This window comes from Strongylocentrotus purpuratus, unplaced genomic scaffold (assembly GCF_000002235.5).
Source record: "Strongylocentrotus purpuratus isolate Spur 01 unplaced genomic scaffold, Spur_5.0 spur5_contig_36, whole genome shotgun sequence".
Taxonomy (NCBI): Eukaryota; Metazoa; Echinodermata; class Echinoidea; order Camarodonta; family Strongylocentrotidae; genus Strongylocentrotus; species Strongylocentrotus purpuratus.
Genome location: NW_022145018.1, coordinates 7,007 through 24,960, shown reverse-complemented (window position 1 = coordinate 24,960; position 17,954 = coordinate 7,007). Strand labels below are relative to the sequence as shown.

General features: G+C 35.6%; 1 protein-coding gene across 2 annotated transcripts; it reads left to right on the top strand.

Annotated features, from left to right (window-relative positions):
• Window positions 1-218: 218 nt before the first annotated feature.
• LOC105440694 lies at window positions 219-17,667 on the top strand. 2 transcript variants are annotated; one of them, XM_030985333.1, is made up of 7 exons: window positions 219-2,375; window positions 3,007-3,094; window positions 5,322-5,386; window positions 13,050-13,146; window positions 14,031-15,233; window positions 15,570-15,683; window positions 16,061-17,667. In XM_030985333.1, the coding sequence occupies exons 5-7, from the start codon at window positions 14,787-14,789 to the stop codon at window positions 16,244-16,246; spliced, it is 747 nt and encodes a 248-aa protein (XP_030841193.1). In that variant the 5' UTR covers window positions 219-2,375; window positions 3,007-3,094; window positions 5,322-5,386; window positions 13,050-13,146; window positions 14,031-14,786; the 3' UTR covers window positions 16,247-17,667. The 2 variants fall into 2 exon arrangements, with proteins under 2 accessions (XP_030841193.1, XP_030841155.1); XM_030985295.1 differs by having other exon boundaries at window positions 13,921-15,233.
• Window positions 17,668-17,954: the final 287 nt, after the last annotated feature.

Genomic DNA, 17,954 nt, shown 5'->3' with positions numbered 1-17,954 from the left:
CAAAGAACTCTCCAAAGAACTGTCCAAAGAACTCTCCAAAGAACTCTCCAAAGAACTCTAAGAACTTGCACTTAAACTTGCACTTACACTTGAACTTACACTTGCACTTGAACTTACACTTGAACTAGCACTTGCACTTGAACTAGCACTTGAACTTGAACTTGCACTTGAACTATCTTGAACTATCTTGAACTATTTTGAACTATCTTGAACTATTTTGAACTATCTTGAACTCTCCAAAGAACTTGCACTTGAACTTGCTCTTGAACTTACACTTGAACTAGCACTTGAACTTGAACTATCTTGAACCTTGAATCTGAAACATACTGAATGAAACTTGAATCTGGAAATCTTGAATCGAATCAAAACTGGAACAGAATATTTCTAAAGATTGTATTGCCATTTTTAGAAGACATAATTATTGTCAATTATAAAGAAATTATTGGCAGTTTCTAGAAGGAATTAAAAGTAAACTGAAATAAAAAGAAGAACAGTAGAGGGAAAGGAATCTAACTCTAATTCCTGGAACTTGATAAGACCATACTTACAGTTGAAAGCAGTAATATTGTAAATCTTGGGAAAGAAAAAAAGAGGTATACATTTTAAAGAGTAAAGTAGATTGGAAAAGTAGTCGTTCAAGATAAATATTGGAAGTTCGAAGGACTGTATTGCCATTTTAGAAGACATAATTATTGTCAATTACAAAGAAATTATTAGCAGTTTCTAGAAGGAATTAAAAGTAAACTGAAATAATAAAAGAAGAATAATAGAGGAACAGGAATTTAATTCTAATTCCTGGAACTTGATAAGACCATAATTACAGTTGAAAGCAGTAATATTGTAAATCTTGGGAAAGAAAAAAAGAGGTATACATTTTAAAGAGTAAAGTAGATTGGAAAGTAGTCGTTGAAGATAATATTGGAAGTTTTAAGGACTGTATTACGATTTTAGAAGACAAAATTGCTGTCAATTAGAAACAAAATCTTGGCAGTTTCTAGAAGGAATTAAAAGCAAAGTGAAATAAAAAGAAGAACAATAGAGAAAAAGCAATCTAATTCTAATTCCTAGAACTTGATAAGACCTCTATTAGAATTCAAAACAGTAGTATTAGTAATCTTGGGAAAGTAAAAAGAGCGTATACACAGCAAAGAATAAAGAAGATTGAACAAAATAGTGTGAAGAAGGCAATATTGCAAGTTTGAAAGACTGTATTGCCATTTTAGAAGACATAATTACTGTAAATTAGAAAGAAATTATTGGCAGTTTCTAAAAGGAATTAAAAGCAAACTGAAATAAAAAGAAGAACAACAGCGAGAAAGCAATTTAATTCTAATTCCTAGAACTTGATAAGACCATAATCACAAAAAATTTGTGTCAATATATAGAGTCCTAGAAAAGTGAGCGTGGTTGATTGTAAAGAGAAAAGGAAAGAAATCCTTCGATATATAGTGTTCAGAATTTTAAAAATAAAAGTAAGCTTGATTGCAGAGAGAGTAAGAAAGAAGATTGGGTCAGGATATATATATAGTTTTAAAAATATAAGTGAGGTTGATTGATTTGAGAGAGAATAAGAAAGATATTTTGGTCAGGATATAAAGTGAACCTGTTTGCAGAGAGAGAGTAACAAAGAAATTAGCAATTTGGGAACTTATATAGGCCTACAATACATTTAGGCTATTAATGACCTACTCATAATTTTAATAAAAAACGCCATCTTGAGACAAAAACGTTATAGCTCCTTAACACAGTACAAGCTAGTGTATATAAAGCTAGGCTATTGAAATACCATAGAGTTTAATATCAGTAAGGATTAGTTTTTCATAATTCACAATAGGAATATTTAAATAAAAGACTATTGGAGTAAGGAATATATACAGAACATTATATATCAAAGTTACAGAACCGTTAATTGTAGACTTGTAATTATTAACCAGAACTGTTGCAAGTATATAAGCAAAATTTACCATGATGGATACAATTGAATTTAAGAAAACACTTGATGAAATCATGAATATACTGACTAGTTGTGCATTGGTGACCAACCCAAAGCTTAATGAATGCTGTATCTGTAACAATGAAATCAAAGAAAATGAAAGTGATGCAAGATGTGACTGTTGTAGTAAGCATTTTCATGTGACATGTATGGGATTCCCTTGTGAAGACAGACTGAGTGACCTGACATTGATCTGGATTTGTTCATTTTGTGGAAATAACAACATGGCTCATCGCATGTTTGATCAAGTATGCATCCCTTCTCATTTCAATAGATACGAACTTCTTGGTGATCATGATGAACACTGTTACTTGGATTTGAACCAATCAAGGACCCTATCAAGTACGACCAACAAAAGAAAATGTGGCAGATCAAAGAAGAGGTATGGTAAAAAGGGAAAGAAAACCAATCGATTGAGAGGAACACAACATCATATAACTGACAGGAAAACAAATGAGTCTGATAGACATAATCCTTTGGCTATGGAAAATTCATCCCAAATAGAACACGAAGAGATGCAAAATGAAAAATTTGAGGATGACTGGGTAATTGTGAAATCAAGGAAGACGAAATGGGTGGAGAAACTAAAATCAAGAAAATTGTATCCCAAATCAATAGATGATCATCAAACAGACAGGAAAATCAGAAGAAAATCGGTGAATGGCAAAGTCTTAGAACCTGGTGTAACTTACATCGGCAAAGCAATGAAGACATTCTATGAAAGCCATAGCAGAAAAAAAAAGGAAGACCGAAAGAAAGTTGATTGTAAAGAAAAGAAGGTGAAATCCGAGAAAAAAGATATCAGTGTTCAATCTTACACAGAAACTCTTTTAGGTTTATATGCCTACAGTGTGCAGTCCCCACATGCAATGAAGTTGTATAATGACATGTGTGTGCAAAGTGAAACAGCACAAACACGATCCTGGGCAGACATAGCAAGCAATTTGCCAACTCAATCTAGAACAGATACATGTGTTGATATCGATGTATGTACTTGTAATCTTTTTGAACAGATCAAGGATTTGCGAAAGTACAGAGTTCATGCTGGTGGCAAGAAAAAAGAAGCAAAGAACAAGAAAGGTCGAGCAAGGAACAAGAAAGGTCAGTCTTCCAAAGGGAAAAAAGGTACTGATGGAAATCACTCTTCTGATAAATCGGAGATTAGATTTGACAAAGATGAAGGAATAGAATTAGCAGTAAAGAATGAGAAGCAGGATACAAAGATATCGATGAATGCAGGTGACCAAGGACTTGATACAAATACATGTAAAAATGATACACACTCAGACCAGCATATTTGCAATATGAAAGACAACAAAGGTTCAGATGGAGTTGTGCAGGACGATTCAAAGAATAATCTGTTGAAATCAAATTTTGATGAAAATGGGGAAATTGAAACGGACGATGATAGTGGCAGTGATGTTCATATACCAGTGAAACGTTCGTGTGCAAGAAATTGTATAGAATCTGATAGTGATACAGACACAAGTCCTGGATGTGATTTATGCGATAGAAGTGTTTTACCAGAACGCAATATGCCTTTGAATGTTTGTGATAGACCAAAAGATATGCCCATAAATGAACCAGTAGACAATGTCTGTGAATCGGTATTGGAAAATGATGATATGATGAAAAATGATTTTTCAGATGTTTCAGATGGTGTACAAGAAGATGCAGTGTTTGACAATGACCTGGAGAATAGAAGCTTTGATACAGTAAAAGATGGTACAGACAATGATACTGATATGTCATTTAATGATCATGCTCATTCAAGGAATCCTTTAGAATCTTCTTCAGATTCAAATATCAAAGATGAAGACATTGAAAAGGCAATAGATGCTAATATGTACACATGTACTGATGAAACAGAAACAGAAGTTGAATTTGTAGCAGATCTTGGATTACGTGACAGACCAGATAAAGATTTTAAATTTGTACCCCTCCAGAATAATGACAAACGGAACATTTGTTCAAAACTGAATATCAGATATATAGGCAAAGGCTGTGATTCAAGGTTAGATAGAAATAGCTGTATTGGAGTTCCTTTACAGAGTAAACAAATTACTGGTGATGGCAATTGTTTCTTTCGTGCAATTTCCTATGTAATTTCTGGAACTGAGCGTAATCATGCAATTCTAAGAAATGCCACTGTGAAACATTTATTGCAAACCAAGGACATGTTTAGTAATACATTCAGGCAAGAATATAGAACAGTCAGAGAATATGTTTTGAAACGTAGAATAAAGGAAGACGGAACGTGGGCTACAGACACTGAAATTAGCGCTTTAGCAAATTTAATCGATACTGATATTTATTCATACAATGACCAAGTACCATGTTGGCAATTGTTCTCTGCAAAGAAACCTGGAAGAATAAATATTGTAACATCTGATAAGGGAATTTATATACTGTACACAGGAAATGTTCATTTTAATGTTGTTGAATCTGTAGATTTTGTCAATTTCAATTCATTGGAACAGACAAGAACAACTAAAGAAGATAGAACGTCAAAGAGAACTTTGCCATGTCCATCAATTCAGGCTGATGTTAAAGTAAAGCATGAGTTCAAAAAGTGTAGATCCAAGGCGCAGATAGAGGAAGAAATTGATGAAGTAGTGGATAAGTCTCCTGAAACATTTCAAAACCATGTTGATCCAAAGGGAAAAAAACGTAGGCTCACGTTGGAGACTGGTACGATAAATCACGATGAGAGGAAAGGTACTGCAAATCTTTTGGACATGACATATGAACAGTGTGCAAGTAATCAGTCTGAATCAGTCGTTCACAACGAACGTAACACCAAGGACGAAACCCTTGAAAGTGATCACAAAGACAAATGCACGAGAGTCGATACACAAATAACGCTTGTTGCCCAAGGGACATTCAATCAAGGTGATACAAGATTTGGTGACTTAAGTGGAAAGCAGTGTGTTACCAATTCACTTTCTGCACTGTTGTATAGCAAGGTAAAAAATGCCAATGATTGGAAAAGTACAGATCTAGACAGGATTTTGAATAACGGTAATGAATTATATTGTTACATACGGCGATCCACTTCACTCGACAACCAATACTTATTGATATCTGATCTATTTGAATATTTGGATGCGTACAATGAATTGTTTAACATAGTATGCCGTGAACCAGTCACTGGATTGTTAGATGGAGATGAATTGATATTGGCCCAGTCTCTTTCGATGACATTGAAGCAAGCACTCGAAAAAGAACTCTGTACTGATTCTGATGCATGTTTTGTGACATTTGCTAGAAGTACTTTCATTGTATTATCTGGTCAAGATGGTTTTTTTATATTTGATTCACATTCCAGAAGCAGTCGAGGTTTCCTGATTTGTAACGGACACAGTGTTGTACTTCGTACTCAAAGCTGGCAAGGTGTGTACAAGCATTGCATGAGGTTAGCAAAATCAATGGGATGCCCCCTGCACACCGAATATGAAGTAACTAGTGTATGTGCTAAAGCAACTTCCGGTAAGAATGAAACCTTGAAAGGCTATCCACAGTTACAGGATTTTGTTTGTAATCCAATTCCTTCGTCAAATACACACAGTGAAAGTCAGTCTGGAAGCTCTGGATGTTCCATACATTGTGAAAGCTTTGATGAAGTTCAAATATTGGATGAGAGTGTTTCCCCACAAAAGATGATTGATAACCCAAATGTATTTCTCTTCCCTGAAAAAGCAAATGAAACGATCAGTCATGATGTACATTATAACGGTCAGGAATTGAAACTGAAGAGTGTGACAATTACCTTAACGAAACTAAAAGAACCACCGCTGAATAAAAGTTGTCTTTTGAAAAGAAATGACTCTATCAAGACAGAATATGTAAATGAACAAAATGGAGATTTCAAAAATTGTACTAAATGCGGGAATGACTCTGATAGATTAAATTTAGTGAACAAAGTTCAGAATTCCAACTCTATCTTAAGCAGAAAACGAAAATTGAGTAACATTGAAAATGATGCAAAAGTCGATGTTGACCTTGGTAATGAAGTTCGAAAAACCAAATTGGTAAAAATGAATGAGAACGACAGCTTAAGAATTGATGCAAGCGAATGTGCTGATAGTAATGATGAATTAATAATAATTGGAGAAGTTCATGTTGGAAATGTAGACCATGGAAAGAAAAAACGTAAACACAGACAAAGTTCTAATCAAAGAAGGAAGCGCAGTAGACAGCTTATGAGAGAAAAACGAGCCTTGACCAAAGATGAAATAATTAAGAAAAAGGAAAAGTGTCTTCACAATGCGCAAATGAGGAAAATTAAATCGAAGAATAAATATCAAAATGATTTAACCTATAACATGGAAAAAATAAATGAAGTAAAACAAAGACAAAAAGAGAATTACAACACTAATTTATCACACAAAATAAAGCAAGGAGCTTATGTGAAACAAAGGCAAAAAGAAATGTATAAAGAGGATTCAAATTTCAGGAACATACAGCTAAATATTATGAAAACCAAATATCATTCTGATTTATGTTATAAAAAGAAAATTTTGTATAGAAATAAACAAAAATATTTGAGAAATGAAGGATTTAAAGAAAATGTTAAAACAGCTATGAGGACTAAAATGAAAAATAAATATTGGAACAATGAACTATTTAAACGAATGCACAAGAGTAGAATAAGAAGTAAATACCAGCATGATGAACTATTTAAACGAATGCACAAGAGTAGAATAAGAAGTAAATACCAGCATGACGAACTATTTAAACGAATGCACAAGAGTAGAATAAGAAGTAAATACCAGCATGATGAACTATTTAAACGAATGCACAAGAGTAGAATAAGAAGTAAATACCAGCATGATGAACTATTTAAACGAATGCACAAGAGTAGAATAAGAAGTAAATACCAGCATGATGAACTATTTAAACGAATGCACAAGAGTAGAATAAGAAGTAAATACCAGCATGATGAACTATTTAAACGAATGCACAAGAGTAGAATAAGAAGTAAATACCAGCATGATGAACTATTTAAACGAATGCACAAGAGTAGAATAAGAAGTAAATACCAGCATGATGAACTATTTAAACGAATTCACAAAAGCAAATTAAGAAGTAAATATTTGAACGATGAAAATTTTAAGGAAAAACAACAAGATATCATGAAAAAACAAATGAAGAAATTATATCACAACGATCAACAATTTAAACATACAAAAAAGGCAAATATGAAAACATTGTCCAAAATTAGATATAAAGGCAACGAATTTAAGGAAAAGAAATTGATGAGCTTAAAAATGAAATATAAAAGAATTGAAAAATATAGGCAAAATGTAATAAAACAAAATCAAAAAAGGTCTGTACTTCGAACGGTAAAATTGTCCGAGTTTGATATTGTACTCGAAGAATTTAGAAAGATAATTTCTCATGGCCCAGAATATGTGTGCTGTGTATGCTTAAAACTTCTCTTTGAGAACCAGGTATTGAAATGTAAAAAGAGTAATTATAAAATTCAGACGTGCATAAGTGAAGAATATTTGCATGTTTGCAATTCAGAATGCCGGTCAAAATGTTTAATAGGCCAGTCAGCCAGATCGACACTTTGGATATGCTTTACCTGTCATAGAAAATTGCAAGCTGGAAAAGTACCTGCAGAAGCAAACATGAACAATTTACAACTACATGAAGTTCCAGAAGAACTTGCCAATCTGAACAATTTAGAACAGCATTTGATTGCATTGAATATCCCTTTCATGAAGTTAATGGCCTTGCCTAAAGGTGGTCAAAATGGAGTCCATGGCCCAGTCGTGTGCGTGCCTTCAAACACTTATGAAACAGTAGATATGTTGCCAAGACCACAGACTGAAGATCAATTGATCCGTGTTAAACTCAAACGAAAATTGTCGTACAAAAGCTATTATGAGTACAAATTTGTAGATAAATCTAACTTGCTCAATGCTCTGCAGTATTTAAAAGCAAATAATAAGTGGTATTTTGATGTTGCAGTAAATGATAAATGGGAAAACTCACTTGAACGAAATGAAAAAGATAATGAAAAGGAAGAAGCAGTGGAAATTGGTGGTAAAGCTCGTTTGGCAAAATATTGGAAGGAAATGGAAGAACAAATTGATTACATTTTGTCCAAAGACAAAAATGCTAATGAAAACATGCAAGACAACAGTAAACTACAACAAAAAATAGATGACAACAACACTGAAGACGATATGGAAGAACGCTTACGCGGTATTCAGTTAGACTCATGTCTCCAGCCGGTAGATATTGGACAGGAAATATTAGATCAGTATTTTGAAGACATAATATGTTGTGCTCCTTGTGAAGGAAGAAGCCCTGTATCAATTCTACAAGATGAAAGCAATGAGGCCAAATGTTTCCCAGTGTTATTTCCTAAAGGTCAACCAACATTCCATGATAGAAGAGATGAAAAAATAACATTAGGACGTTATCTGCATAACCGACTGATGCACGTGGACAATAGATTTGCTCAGAATACAGATTACATCTTTTATGCACAATATATTTATGAAATTCAACAGGTTATATCACAAGTTTCTATCGCTTTAAGGCAAAGTCCAAACAAAAAAGATGATTCGTCTTCAATAACTGCCTCAGATTTGAAAGATGCAGAGAAAGTTAAAAAAATACTAAAATCAGACAAGGGCTATAAATTTTTAAAGCAAATTCGTGGAACACCTCCATTCTGGCAAAAGACACAAAAAGATGTTCTCGCAATGGTACGACAGCTTGGAAAGCCGACATGGTTTGCTTCTTTCTCATCTGCCGATATGAGATGGCCAGAATTAATGAATACATTGCTTAGACAAAAAGGAGACACCAGGGAATCGAGTGAATTAGACTATACAGAAAAATGTAATCTTTTAAGATCAAATCCAGTAACAGTTGCCAGAATGTTTGATAAAAGATTTCACACTTTTATGAAGAGAGTTATTTTATCTCCCGCTGCACCGATTGGTAAAGTAGTTGATTCATTTTGGAGAGTAGAGTATCAAGCCCGTGGTTCCCCTCACATTCATGCCTTGTTCTGGGTTGAAAATGCTCCACAGTTGGGTATCGATAAAGATGATGATGTCGTACAATTTGTAGATAAATACATTTCTTGCCAGAAACCGGATGAAAAGGAAGATCGAGAACTACATGAAATAGTAAGCAAGGTCCAACAACACAGTAAGAAACATTCTAAATCTTGCACAAAAACGGGAAAAGCGTGTAGATTTAATTTCCCAAGACCACCATCTGAAAAAACATTCATTGTAACACCTGTTGAAGAGATTCCAGCTAAAGATTGTGGGAAAGTGCAAAATAAGGGAAAGGACAATGATCAAATTAAAGCTTCTAAAAGATTAAAGATGATGCAGAGAAATTGTTAAAGTCAGTTAAAGATGCATTATCCAATGGAATCGAGTACAACAGTGTAAACCATCTCTTTGAAAAGCTTGGCATTACACAAAATCAATTTGAGAATGCACATAATGAATTAGCATCACAACAAAGTATAATCATCAAAAGAGAAATACAAGATGTATGGGTGAATCAGTTTAATCCAAGTCTACTAAGAAGCTGGAATGCCAACATGGATTTGCAGTTCGTAACAAATGTATTTGCATGCGTGGCTTATATTGTATCCTACATGTCAAAAGCTGAACGAGAAATCGGAATGCTATTGAGTCATACACTATCAGAAATGAAAGAGGGAAATGAGAACGCAAAGGAAAGCATGAAAAAACTTGGCCAGGTGTACATGCAAAATCGTGAAGTGTCTGCTCAAGAAAGCGTCTATCGTGTTTGCAGTCTCAGATTGAAAGAATCTTCTAGGAAAGTGGAATTCATTCCTGTTGGACCAGACCCTGTCAGAATGAGTTTACCATTAAGCGTTATAAAGAGCAGACCAGATAACGATAATGATGATGATGAGAATGTTTGGATGCCTAGCAAGCTCGACAGATACAAAGCTCGACCTAAAAACGCAGAATTCAGTGATATGTGTCTTGCAACGTTTTGTTCTCAGTATAGAATCTTAACTGCATCCCAAACGCCAAGTACAAGAAGTAAAAATGTCTTTAAATTAGATAACGATCTGGGATATATTCAGAAGCGTACTCGTACGGGAGATGCAGTTGTAAGATATCCCCGATTCTCACCCATCATCTCACCCGAAAAATATTATTTGAGCATTTTGCAACTCTTTCTGCCATATTTTGAAGATGGACAATTAAAGCCCCCAACATTTGAAACACATGAAGAGTTCTACGAGACAGGTTCTGTGAAAATATGTGGACGTGAATTGGAGAAAGTCTGGTCAATTGTCTGTACTAACCGAAAGAAGTTTGAAATGAATGCCGATGCAATTGATCATGCACAGGAGCATCTTGACAAATTTGGTCCACACGAAGATGCATGGGGTCTTTTATGTCCGGAAAAGGAAGTAGAGCGACTTGAACATCCCAAAGAAAATGTAGATGTCGAAGATTGTGATGGAGATCTTGATATCCCAGATTTAAAGAATGAACCGAAAAAAGATGACTATAGCATTGAACTACGTTCAGTAAAAATTTCCAAACAAGATGGACATTCTTTGATGAGGTCTTTGAATGAGAAGCAACAGAGTGTTTTTTACAAAATACGACAGTGGTGTTTAGATAGAGTAAATGGAAAATCGGTCGAACCGTTTCATATGTTTCTAACTGGAGGTGCTGGTACTGGAAAGAGTCATTTGATCAAATGTCTTTACTATGAAGCAACACGTATACTAGCCCGAATGTTGCCACATCCTGATGATGTCTCAGTATTGAAAATGGCTCCAACCGGAGTAGCTGCATACAATATCAATGGCCATACTATACATAGTATTCTTTCTATTCCAATCAATGCACAAAGACTGTATCAACCTCTGAGTGATGAGAAAATAAGTGTCCTTCGAAATAAGCTGGCTGAATTGCAAATTTTAATCATAGATGAAGTATCAATGGTAAATCAAAAGTTGATGTCTTACATTCACGGCCGCCTACGACAAATAAAACAATCACGAGATCAAACTGCTTTTGCTGGTGTTTCAGTTATTGCTGTGGGAGACATGTATCAGTTACCTCCAGTCTTAGGAACTCCTTTATATAAAGACACACTCAATGGTGCATTGTGGAATGCTAATTTCAAGAAAGTAGAACTTGAAGACATTATGAGACAAAAAGACGATACCCAATTTGCTTTTCTCTTAAATAGATTACGTGTAAAACAAGGGGAAGAGATTCTCTGTGATGAAGACCTAGCAATGCTCAAGTCCTGTGAGACTGGTGAAGAATGTGAAAATGCTCTGCATATCTATGCATGTAACAATGAAGTAGATGCTTGGAACAAGAAATTATTGCATAAAAAATGTGGAGATATGATATGCGTAAAAGCACAAGACATGGACAAAGATGTTAAAAAAGGAAATCAAATACGGGAAAAACCTTATACAAAGATGAAAACCCAGTTGCCTCCTTATCTGTGGATTGCAGTTAATGCTAGAGTGATGTTGCTCAAAAACATTGATGTTAGTAAAGGCCTGACAAATGGATGTTTCGGAAATGTAACAGAAATAATAACGGATCATACAAATTTGAATCCAGTTTGCATCAAAGTTAATTTTGAGAAGGCCGATATTGGTATTCATTCAATCGAAATGTCTCAAGAATCCATTGGTAAGAAATATGTGAGAAAACAATTTCCACTTAAGCTTGCTTATGCTTGCACAATTCATAAAGTACAAGGTTCGACATTAGACAAAGCTGTTGTATCATTAAAAAATGTATTTCAATCTGGACAGGCATATGTTGGGCTTAGTCGCGTTACTTCGTTATCTGGACTTGTGATAGAACATTTCGATCCTAAACGTATATATTGTAATCCAGAAATTAAAGAACGCATTGAGATTATGAAGCCGTTTATTGAGAATGAAACTTCCGAAGATATTCACGATTATAACTTTTCTTTGGTAATGCAAAATGTACAAGGATTAAAACAGCATTTTACTGATTTCAAATCCCAGTGCCAATTTGTGAATGTAGATTGTATTTGCTTGACCGAAACATGGATTAATGATGATGATCTCTGTGACGTTGCTTTAGATAACTTTCGATTTTATCATCAGCCACGACATCTGTCATACTGTAATTCTGGAGTTGGAAATGTACTCAAAGAACAATCGCACGGAGGTGTTGCAATGTATATCAAGAATACATATTCAAGTAGATTAGACATATCTGTCGACAACTTAGAGTTTATTGCAATTCTTGTCACCAAACCAGTTTCTGTTGTGATTTCAGTTGTTTATCGACCTCCATCATATAGTATCAAATCATTCTGTGAATCATTAGACAATTTGCTAGATGTATTACACAAAACAAGCATTAGGTGTATTGTGATGGGAGATTTTAATGAGGATTTGTTTAAAGGTTCTTTACAGGTAAACAAGCTAATGTGTAATAAAGGTTACAAACAGCATGTTGTTAATGCTACTACTGAGAAGGGAACATTGATAGATCATGTGTACAGCAAGGGACTAGATTTATTGGAAACAGAGGTCATCCCTACATATTATAGTTACCATGAAGCTGTTAAGATTGCTTTTTAATATTAGTAGTAAAATGAGAAGAATAAACAAGTAAATTTCTTAATTTTGTTGATAATTAAACATTTTCATTTATCATGTCTTCATTCTTGCAAAAACCAATATGAATATTATTCCTTCTTAAAAGGGTTGTCAATATTTTGTTGGCTTACCGTACACTTATCAATGATATCATCTGCCATGGACATCACATTGAAAGCAGGTTGTAAAGTTGGTAAAAACCCTTTTCTTAAGGTGATGAGTTAAAGGATTTATGTGTTGTCACTCCTTGCCTTTCAAACCTTAGTATCTTTAAACATCACTCACATCATGACATGTACATGTATTTCGAACTTATAGATCATATTTGAGAAATCTAAAACAATGGTGCACATTTAGAATACTGGATTGATAGGTGGATGGATAACAAGATCATACATCCATGCTTTTTCTTCCCAGATTAAGGATTGTCGACCTGATCCGTATATTGAAGTTGGAACATTCCATGAACCTTGCAAAGTGCTCATTTTTTGACTGGGTTGGAGTAGGAGACAAGGTACGTCACGGTGGAAACCATCACTCTGAAGAAGACACTCAAATCAGAGATCAAGCTTGAACGTGACAATGAGACATGCAAGTATTTAAGTAAAGAAGAGGTTGATATCATATTATATATGGAATATCAAAATGGGAAGGTTAATGATAATGAAAGAATACTAATATCGGGACGCAATGCTGGAATGTTATTCGCTGAAAGATGATTGTTTGGTAGTGATAATGCGTTTTAGTTGAGTAGGTTATTCACTATGATGTAAGTTGTTTGAGTTAATGAAAATTGGAGGGTTATACAGAGATGCCAACCAGTACGATTAAATCATATTTAGTATGATAATAAGAGTGAAATACGATCTTAAAATACAATTTTTCATCTTTTTTCCCCCAAAAAACAAACACGGAATCGCATAGAAACATGTACAAGTAAACCCCTGCAACCCCAACAAAAACTGTGCTTTACAATTTTCTCATTAAATTTTAATGAAAGAGCAAGCAAACATATTTCTGAAATTCTACTGGCCCTGGGCTATTTTGAGCAACCCCTGACTGCAGGGGGGGGGGGGGGGGCTGTCGATATTTGAAAATGCAAAGGTTAATTTGCATAAATTTTGAATATGCAAATTTCATTTTATTTTCTTTAATATGTATTATATTGTTTTTTATTTCTTATTTTTTCTAGAGGGCTTAAAGCCAGAACTGTCTATGTCCATTTTTTGTGAAATTCAGTTATGTCCACCAAAGAACTGTATATTCATTTCACTTTGTGTCTATTCAGAACTGTCTATTCCCATGTGTCCATTAGCCATTTTACTTTGATGTTCAGACTGTTTCAAGTACATTCATCAAGAATTGCGCAATACTTGCAGTTTTCTACTCATTAAGCAGATAAGATTCCCTATGCAGCTATTTCACTGATTGTGGCCAAGCAACACCATACCATTGCCCGGAAAAAACGTTATGATAAATAAAAAAGACCAATGTGCAACATGTACGAAGTATGACCAGTTGTCTGGAGATCAGAAGGAGAATTTCACGGAAACCCATCTCGTACAAAAAACAGAGGCTCAAGATGCCAAAGCAGTTCCTTGCATCGTGTAAGACAGAAAATCGTTGTGAATAAGATGGAGTGCAAAAGAGGACATGCTTACAACAAGAAATATGCTGATAAATTTGACTTCGGTGCATCATCAGGAAAGAGCAAACATCATGCAACTTGCAAGGAATGTCGCCGAGATTTGTCAATTTTGCATGGCGGTTGTAATGACATTGTTGTTCATTGCAAATCAAAGCAACACATCACTGCTTTCAAGTCTGAATCGTCAGCACGAGAAATAACATCATGGATGTCAACCTCCAAGGATTTTAATATAACTAGAGCTGAGTGCTTATTTACATCATTTTATTTGGAGCACAATATTCCTCTATCAGCTGCAAGTCACATGGGACCATTGTTGAAAAAAGCCTTTCCTAATTCTGAGGAGGTTATGAAGTTTACCAGTGCAAGGACCAAACATCTTGTCTTGTGCGTGAAATGGCCAAAGATAAACAAGGACAGATCGTTTCAGCCATGAAAGCACGGCCAATTGCAATATCAACTGATGGGAGTAATGTCAGCGACAGTAAACCATACCAAATTGTGGCATGCCTCGGAAAGTGTCAGTGCTTGGTTGCCCCAATCATCTAATTGATTCTGCTGCCAAAGATGCGTCATCTGCATTACCATATTCAATTGACTCGCTCCTTATTGATGTGTTCTACTATCTGGAAGCCAGCGTGAACAGGAAATTGAATCTCAAGAAGTTCCAGATGCTCATTGGGAACGAAGTGCAGGCAGTTCTGAAACATGCTTGTACGAGATGGCTGAGCTTGGGCCAATGCTTGCCAAGATTTATCCAACAATGGCAAGCTCTAGTCCTCTTTTTTGAAGGAGAAGTGTCAGCCGAGCAGAAGACGCCTACTCAACAGACAAAGCAGAAGAAGCCTACTCAACAGACCAAGGCTACCAAGAATAGTGTCCAGACTTCACTTGTTCCAAAGAAGCCAACTCCAGCTGTGAAAAATGAACCTGCTCAGGGATCTCAACTGAAGGTAAGGCTAGAAAATGTATTACTACAAGGCATCTACTCCTTTTTATTCCATTTAAATATGGCCATCATTAAAATTACCAGATTTGAATAGATTAACCCTAGCAGTAGAGAGCTTTCTTAATGTTTGAATTAATCAGCTTTTACTCCTCAAATTGGCAACAGTTATTATCATTTTACACTCTAAAATAGTTTAAAAAAAATGAAAATGGATATTACATGAACCAAAATGGTAATTGCAAAATTTAATTTAATGTGTAATTAAATTTCATGCTTATAAATAAGTCATCAATAGTGTTGCAGGCATCGCATTAATTTTTAAGCTTGTCTTGTCCTGCAGAAAAAGCCTGCTCACCAAACCAAGATGACTGCACAACTCCAAGCATTCTGCATTCCCAAGAAGGTGTCTGCAGATCCACCACATGTGAGCAAACCTGCCCAGTCTCAGACCCAAGTGAGTACAAAAATTGATCATAATTCGTCGCTGTTTTCACGAAGTGACGGTAGTGAAATAAAATTGCATACAGTTTGCGTGACGATTTTCCTCACTACCGTCACTTCGTGAAAATAGGGACGATATATACAGGGTGACAGTTAAATATGTTCCTTTACATCATTTATTTTTTCTTCTTATTTTTAGGTCATTTACTTGTAAGCTCTTTCTCTTCCAATCATCTTCACTCCGCTGTTCAGTTTACAGATATAAAAATGTATTCAATAATGCTAGTCATCTGCCAAGATTTCAAATGTAGTGTATCTTTTTAATTGTAAACTGTGTCAGTAGTCTTGTTTCTTTCTCATATGGTAATCAATAATTTCTCTACCTCCCAGGTTCAACTTCAAACACCACAGCCACAACACAGTAGACCTGCATCTTCAAGCTCTACTACTCGGGAAAAACGACAAATGAGGAAGCTTCGGATACACCTAGCAAAAAGCAGAAGACTGGGAAAGTTGTTGGCAAGGCAACAGGCTCAACAGTGCTCAAGACTGGAACTTCCAGTCATCCCAGTATGATTTCTAGTAAAATGACTGGAAATGAAAAAACAAGATGTGGAGGAAAAAAGAAACAAGACAGACAGTAAGAGATAAAACAAGACAGGAAAGAATTCTGAATTCATTGCACTCAAACCCAATATCAGCCACAGCATCATTGCATTTCACAAGAAAAATGTCATCTTTCAGACGAGAAGTCCTCTGATACAAAAGCTAAAAGGAATACTAGAAAGTCTACTGCGTGACTTGTACAGCCAATTTGTAGCTCCACAAGCAATCATTGCAGCCACAGACTTGACCCTTCTGGACTACAAGAACAAGGAGAATCTTTGTGAAGAATCTGAAATGGTCATAAAAAGCGCAACAAGAGAAATTGTGAACACTTTAGATGAGTCTGATTGCCATAAGTTCTATGCAGCAGTGCATTCATATTACACCAAGGCATGTGACTACATTGTAAGTAAGTTTCTATTGAAGTCTGATGTTCTCATCCATGTGCAAGTGGCTGACATTGCATATCAGAAGGATGCCAAATTCACTTCTCTAAAGTTCTTCATCAACAAGTTCCCCTGCATGTTGCTTCAGGAAGAAGAAGAAGACAAGCACAGTGCCCTAGATGCTCTGGAGAACCAGTTCCTTATCTATCAAATTGCTCAGCTTCCGGACTTAGTGCAAAATGAGGAATCTACTGACAAGCAGTGGACAAGTATGATGACAGAAAAGAATGTTTCTGGTGAACTGTGCTATGACAGACTTGCAAAAGGGATTCTAACCATACCCCATACCAATGCTGAATGTGAAAGGGTCTTCAGTCAGGTGCGAAAGAACAAAACTGACTTCAGAGGGTCCATGAGCAACGAAACTCTAAAAAGTGTCCTTATTACTAAGGCTCGCCAAACAACACCCTGCTACATGAGGGAATTTGACTCTGATTTTCCAAAGAAAGCTCGTGATGTGCGCTACGCGCACATGATATTCAGTTTTACTTAAATGTTACTAATTGAAAATTCCAAAGTGTTGGCAGCTATGCCAGGCCAAGGTAGTTGCTGGAAAGAGGACTTTTGTCTCTGCTTCTTTTGATTTGCAAAGTGAATGTCGCTGCAACATTACTCTATGCCATCCAGAACACACATCTCAAAGTCATCGCACACAATTTTCTGGAGAGTGGGCATTCCCACGTGGAATGCAATAGCATGCATTCTGCTATTGAAACAGAAAAAAAGAACATCAATGTCTTCACAATGCATGACTGGGTAAAACATCTTCCACAAATTAAGACGTCGGCTTCCATACAAGGTCATAAACATGTGCCATGGAGACTTTTATGATCTGAAAAATCTCTCACAGCAGATCATGAATAACAAACGCCTAGACGAAGATAGACACGTCTTCAACTGGCTACATGTAAAGAGCTTCCAATACAGGAAGGAAGAGCAAAGCACCATCTGCTACCATCTATAACTACTTGGATGACTACAAGAAGATAGATCATCAGTTCCACCTAATCTGGACCTTGTCTACCAAGAGAAGCATTTAAAAAAGCCTAAACCTTAAGAAGAAGGATCTCATCAACTTGTGCAATAGCCTAGCCATTCCTGAAGAGTTCCATGGATGGTATTTGGCACTCCCATTTTTTAAGTTTCTGACATTGACAGGGTCAAAAGGTCATGGCTTCCATGTATGATGTTTGACCAAGTATTATTTATAAGTTAATGGCATTAAACATAAC

Coding starts and splice junctions, on each gene's coding strand:
- LOC105440694 (XM_030985333.1), top strand. CDS start 14,787: ATGCCTCGGAAAGTGTCAGTGCTTGGTTGCCCCAATCATCTAATTGAT. Junction 15,234..15,569: donor CTCAGGGATCTCAACTGAAG/GTAAGGCTAGAA, acceptor CTTGTCCTGCAG/AAAAAGCCTGCTCACCAAAC. Junction 15,684..16,060: donor CTGCCCAGTCTCAGACCCAA/GTGAGTACAAAA, acceptor TCTACCTCCCAG/GTTCAACTTCAAACACCACA.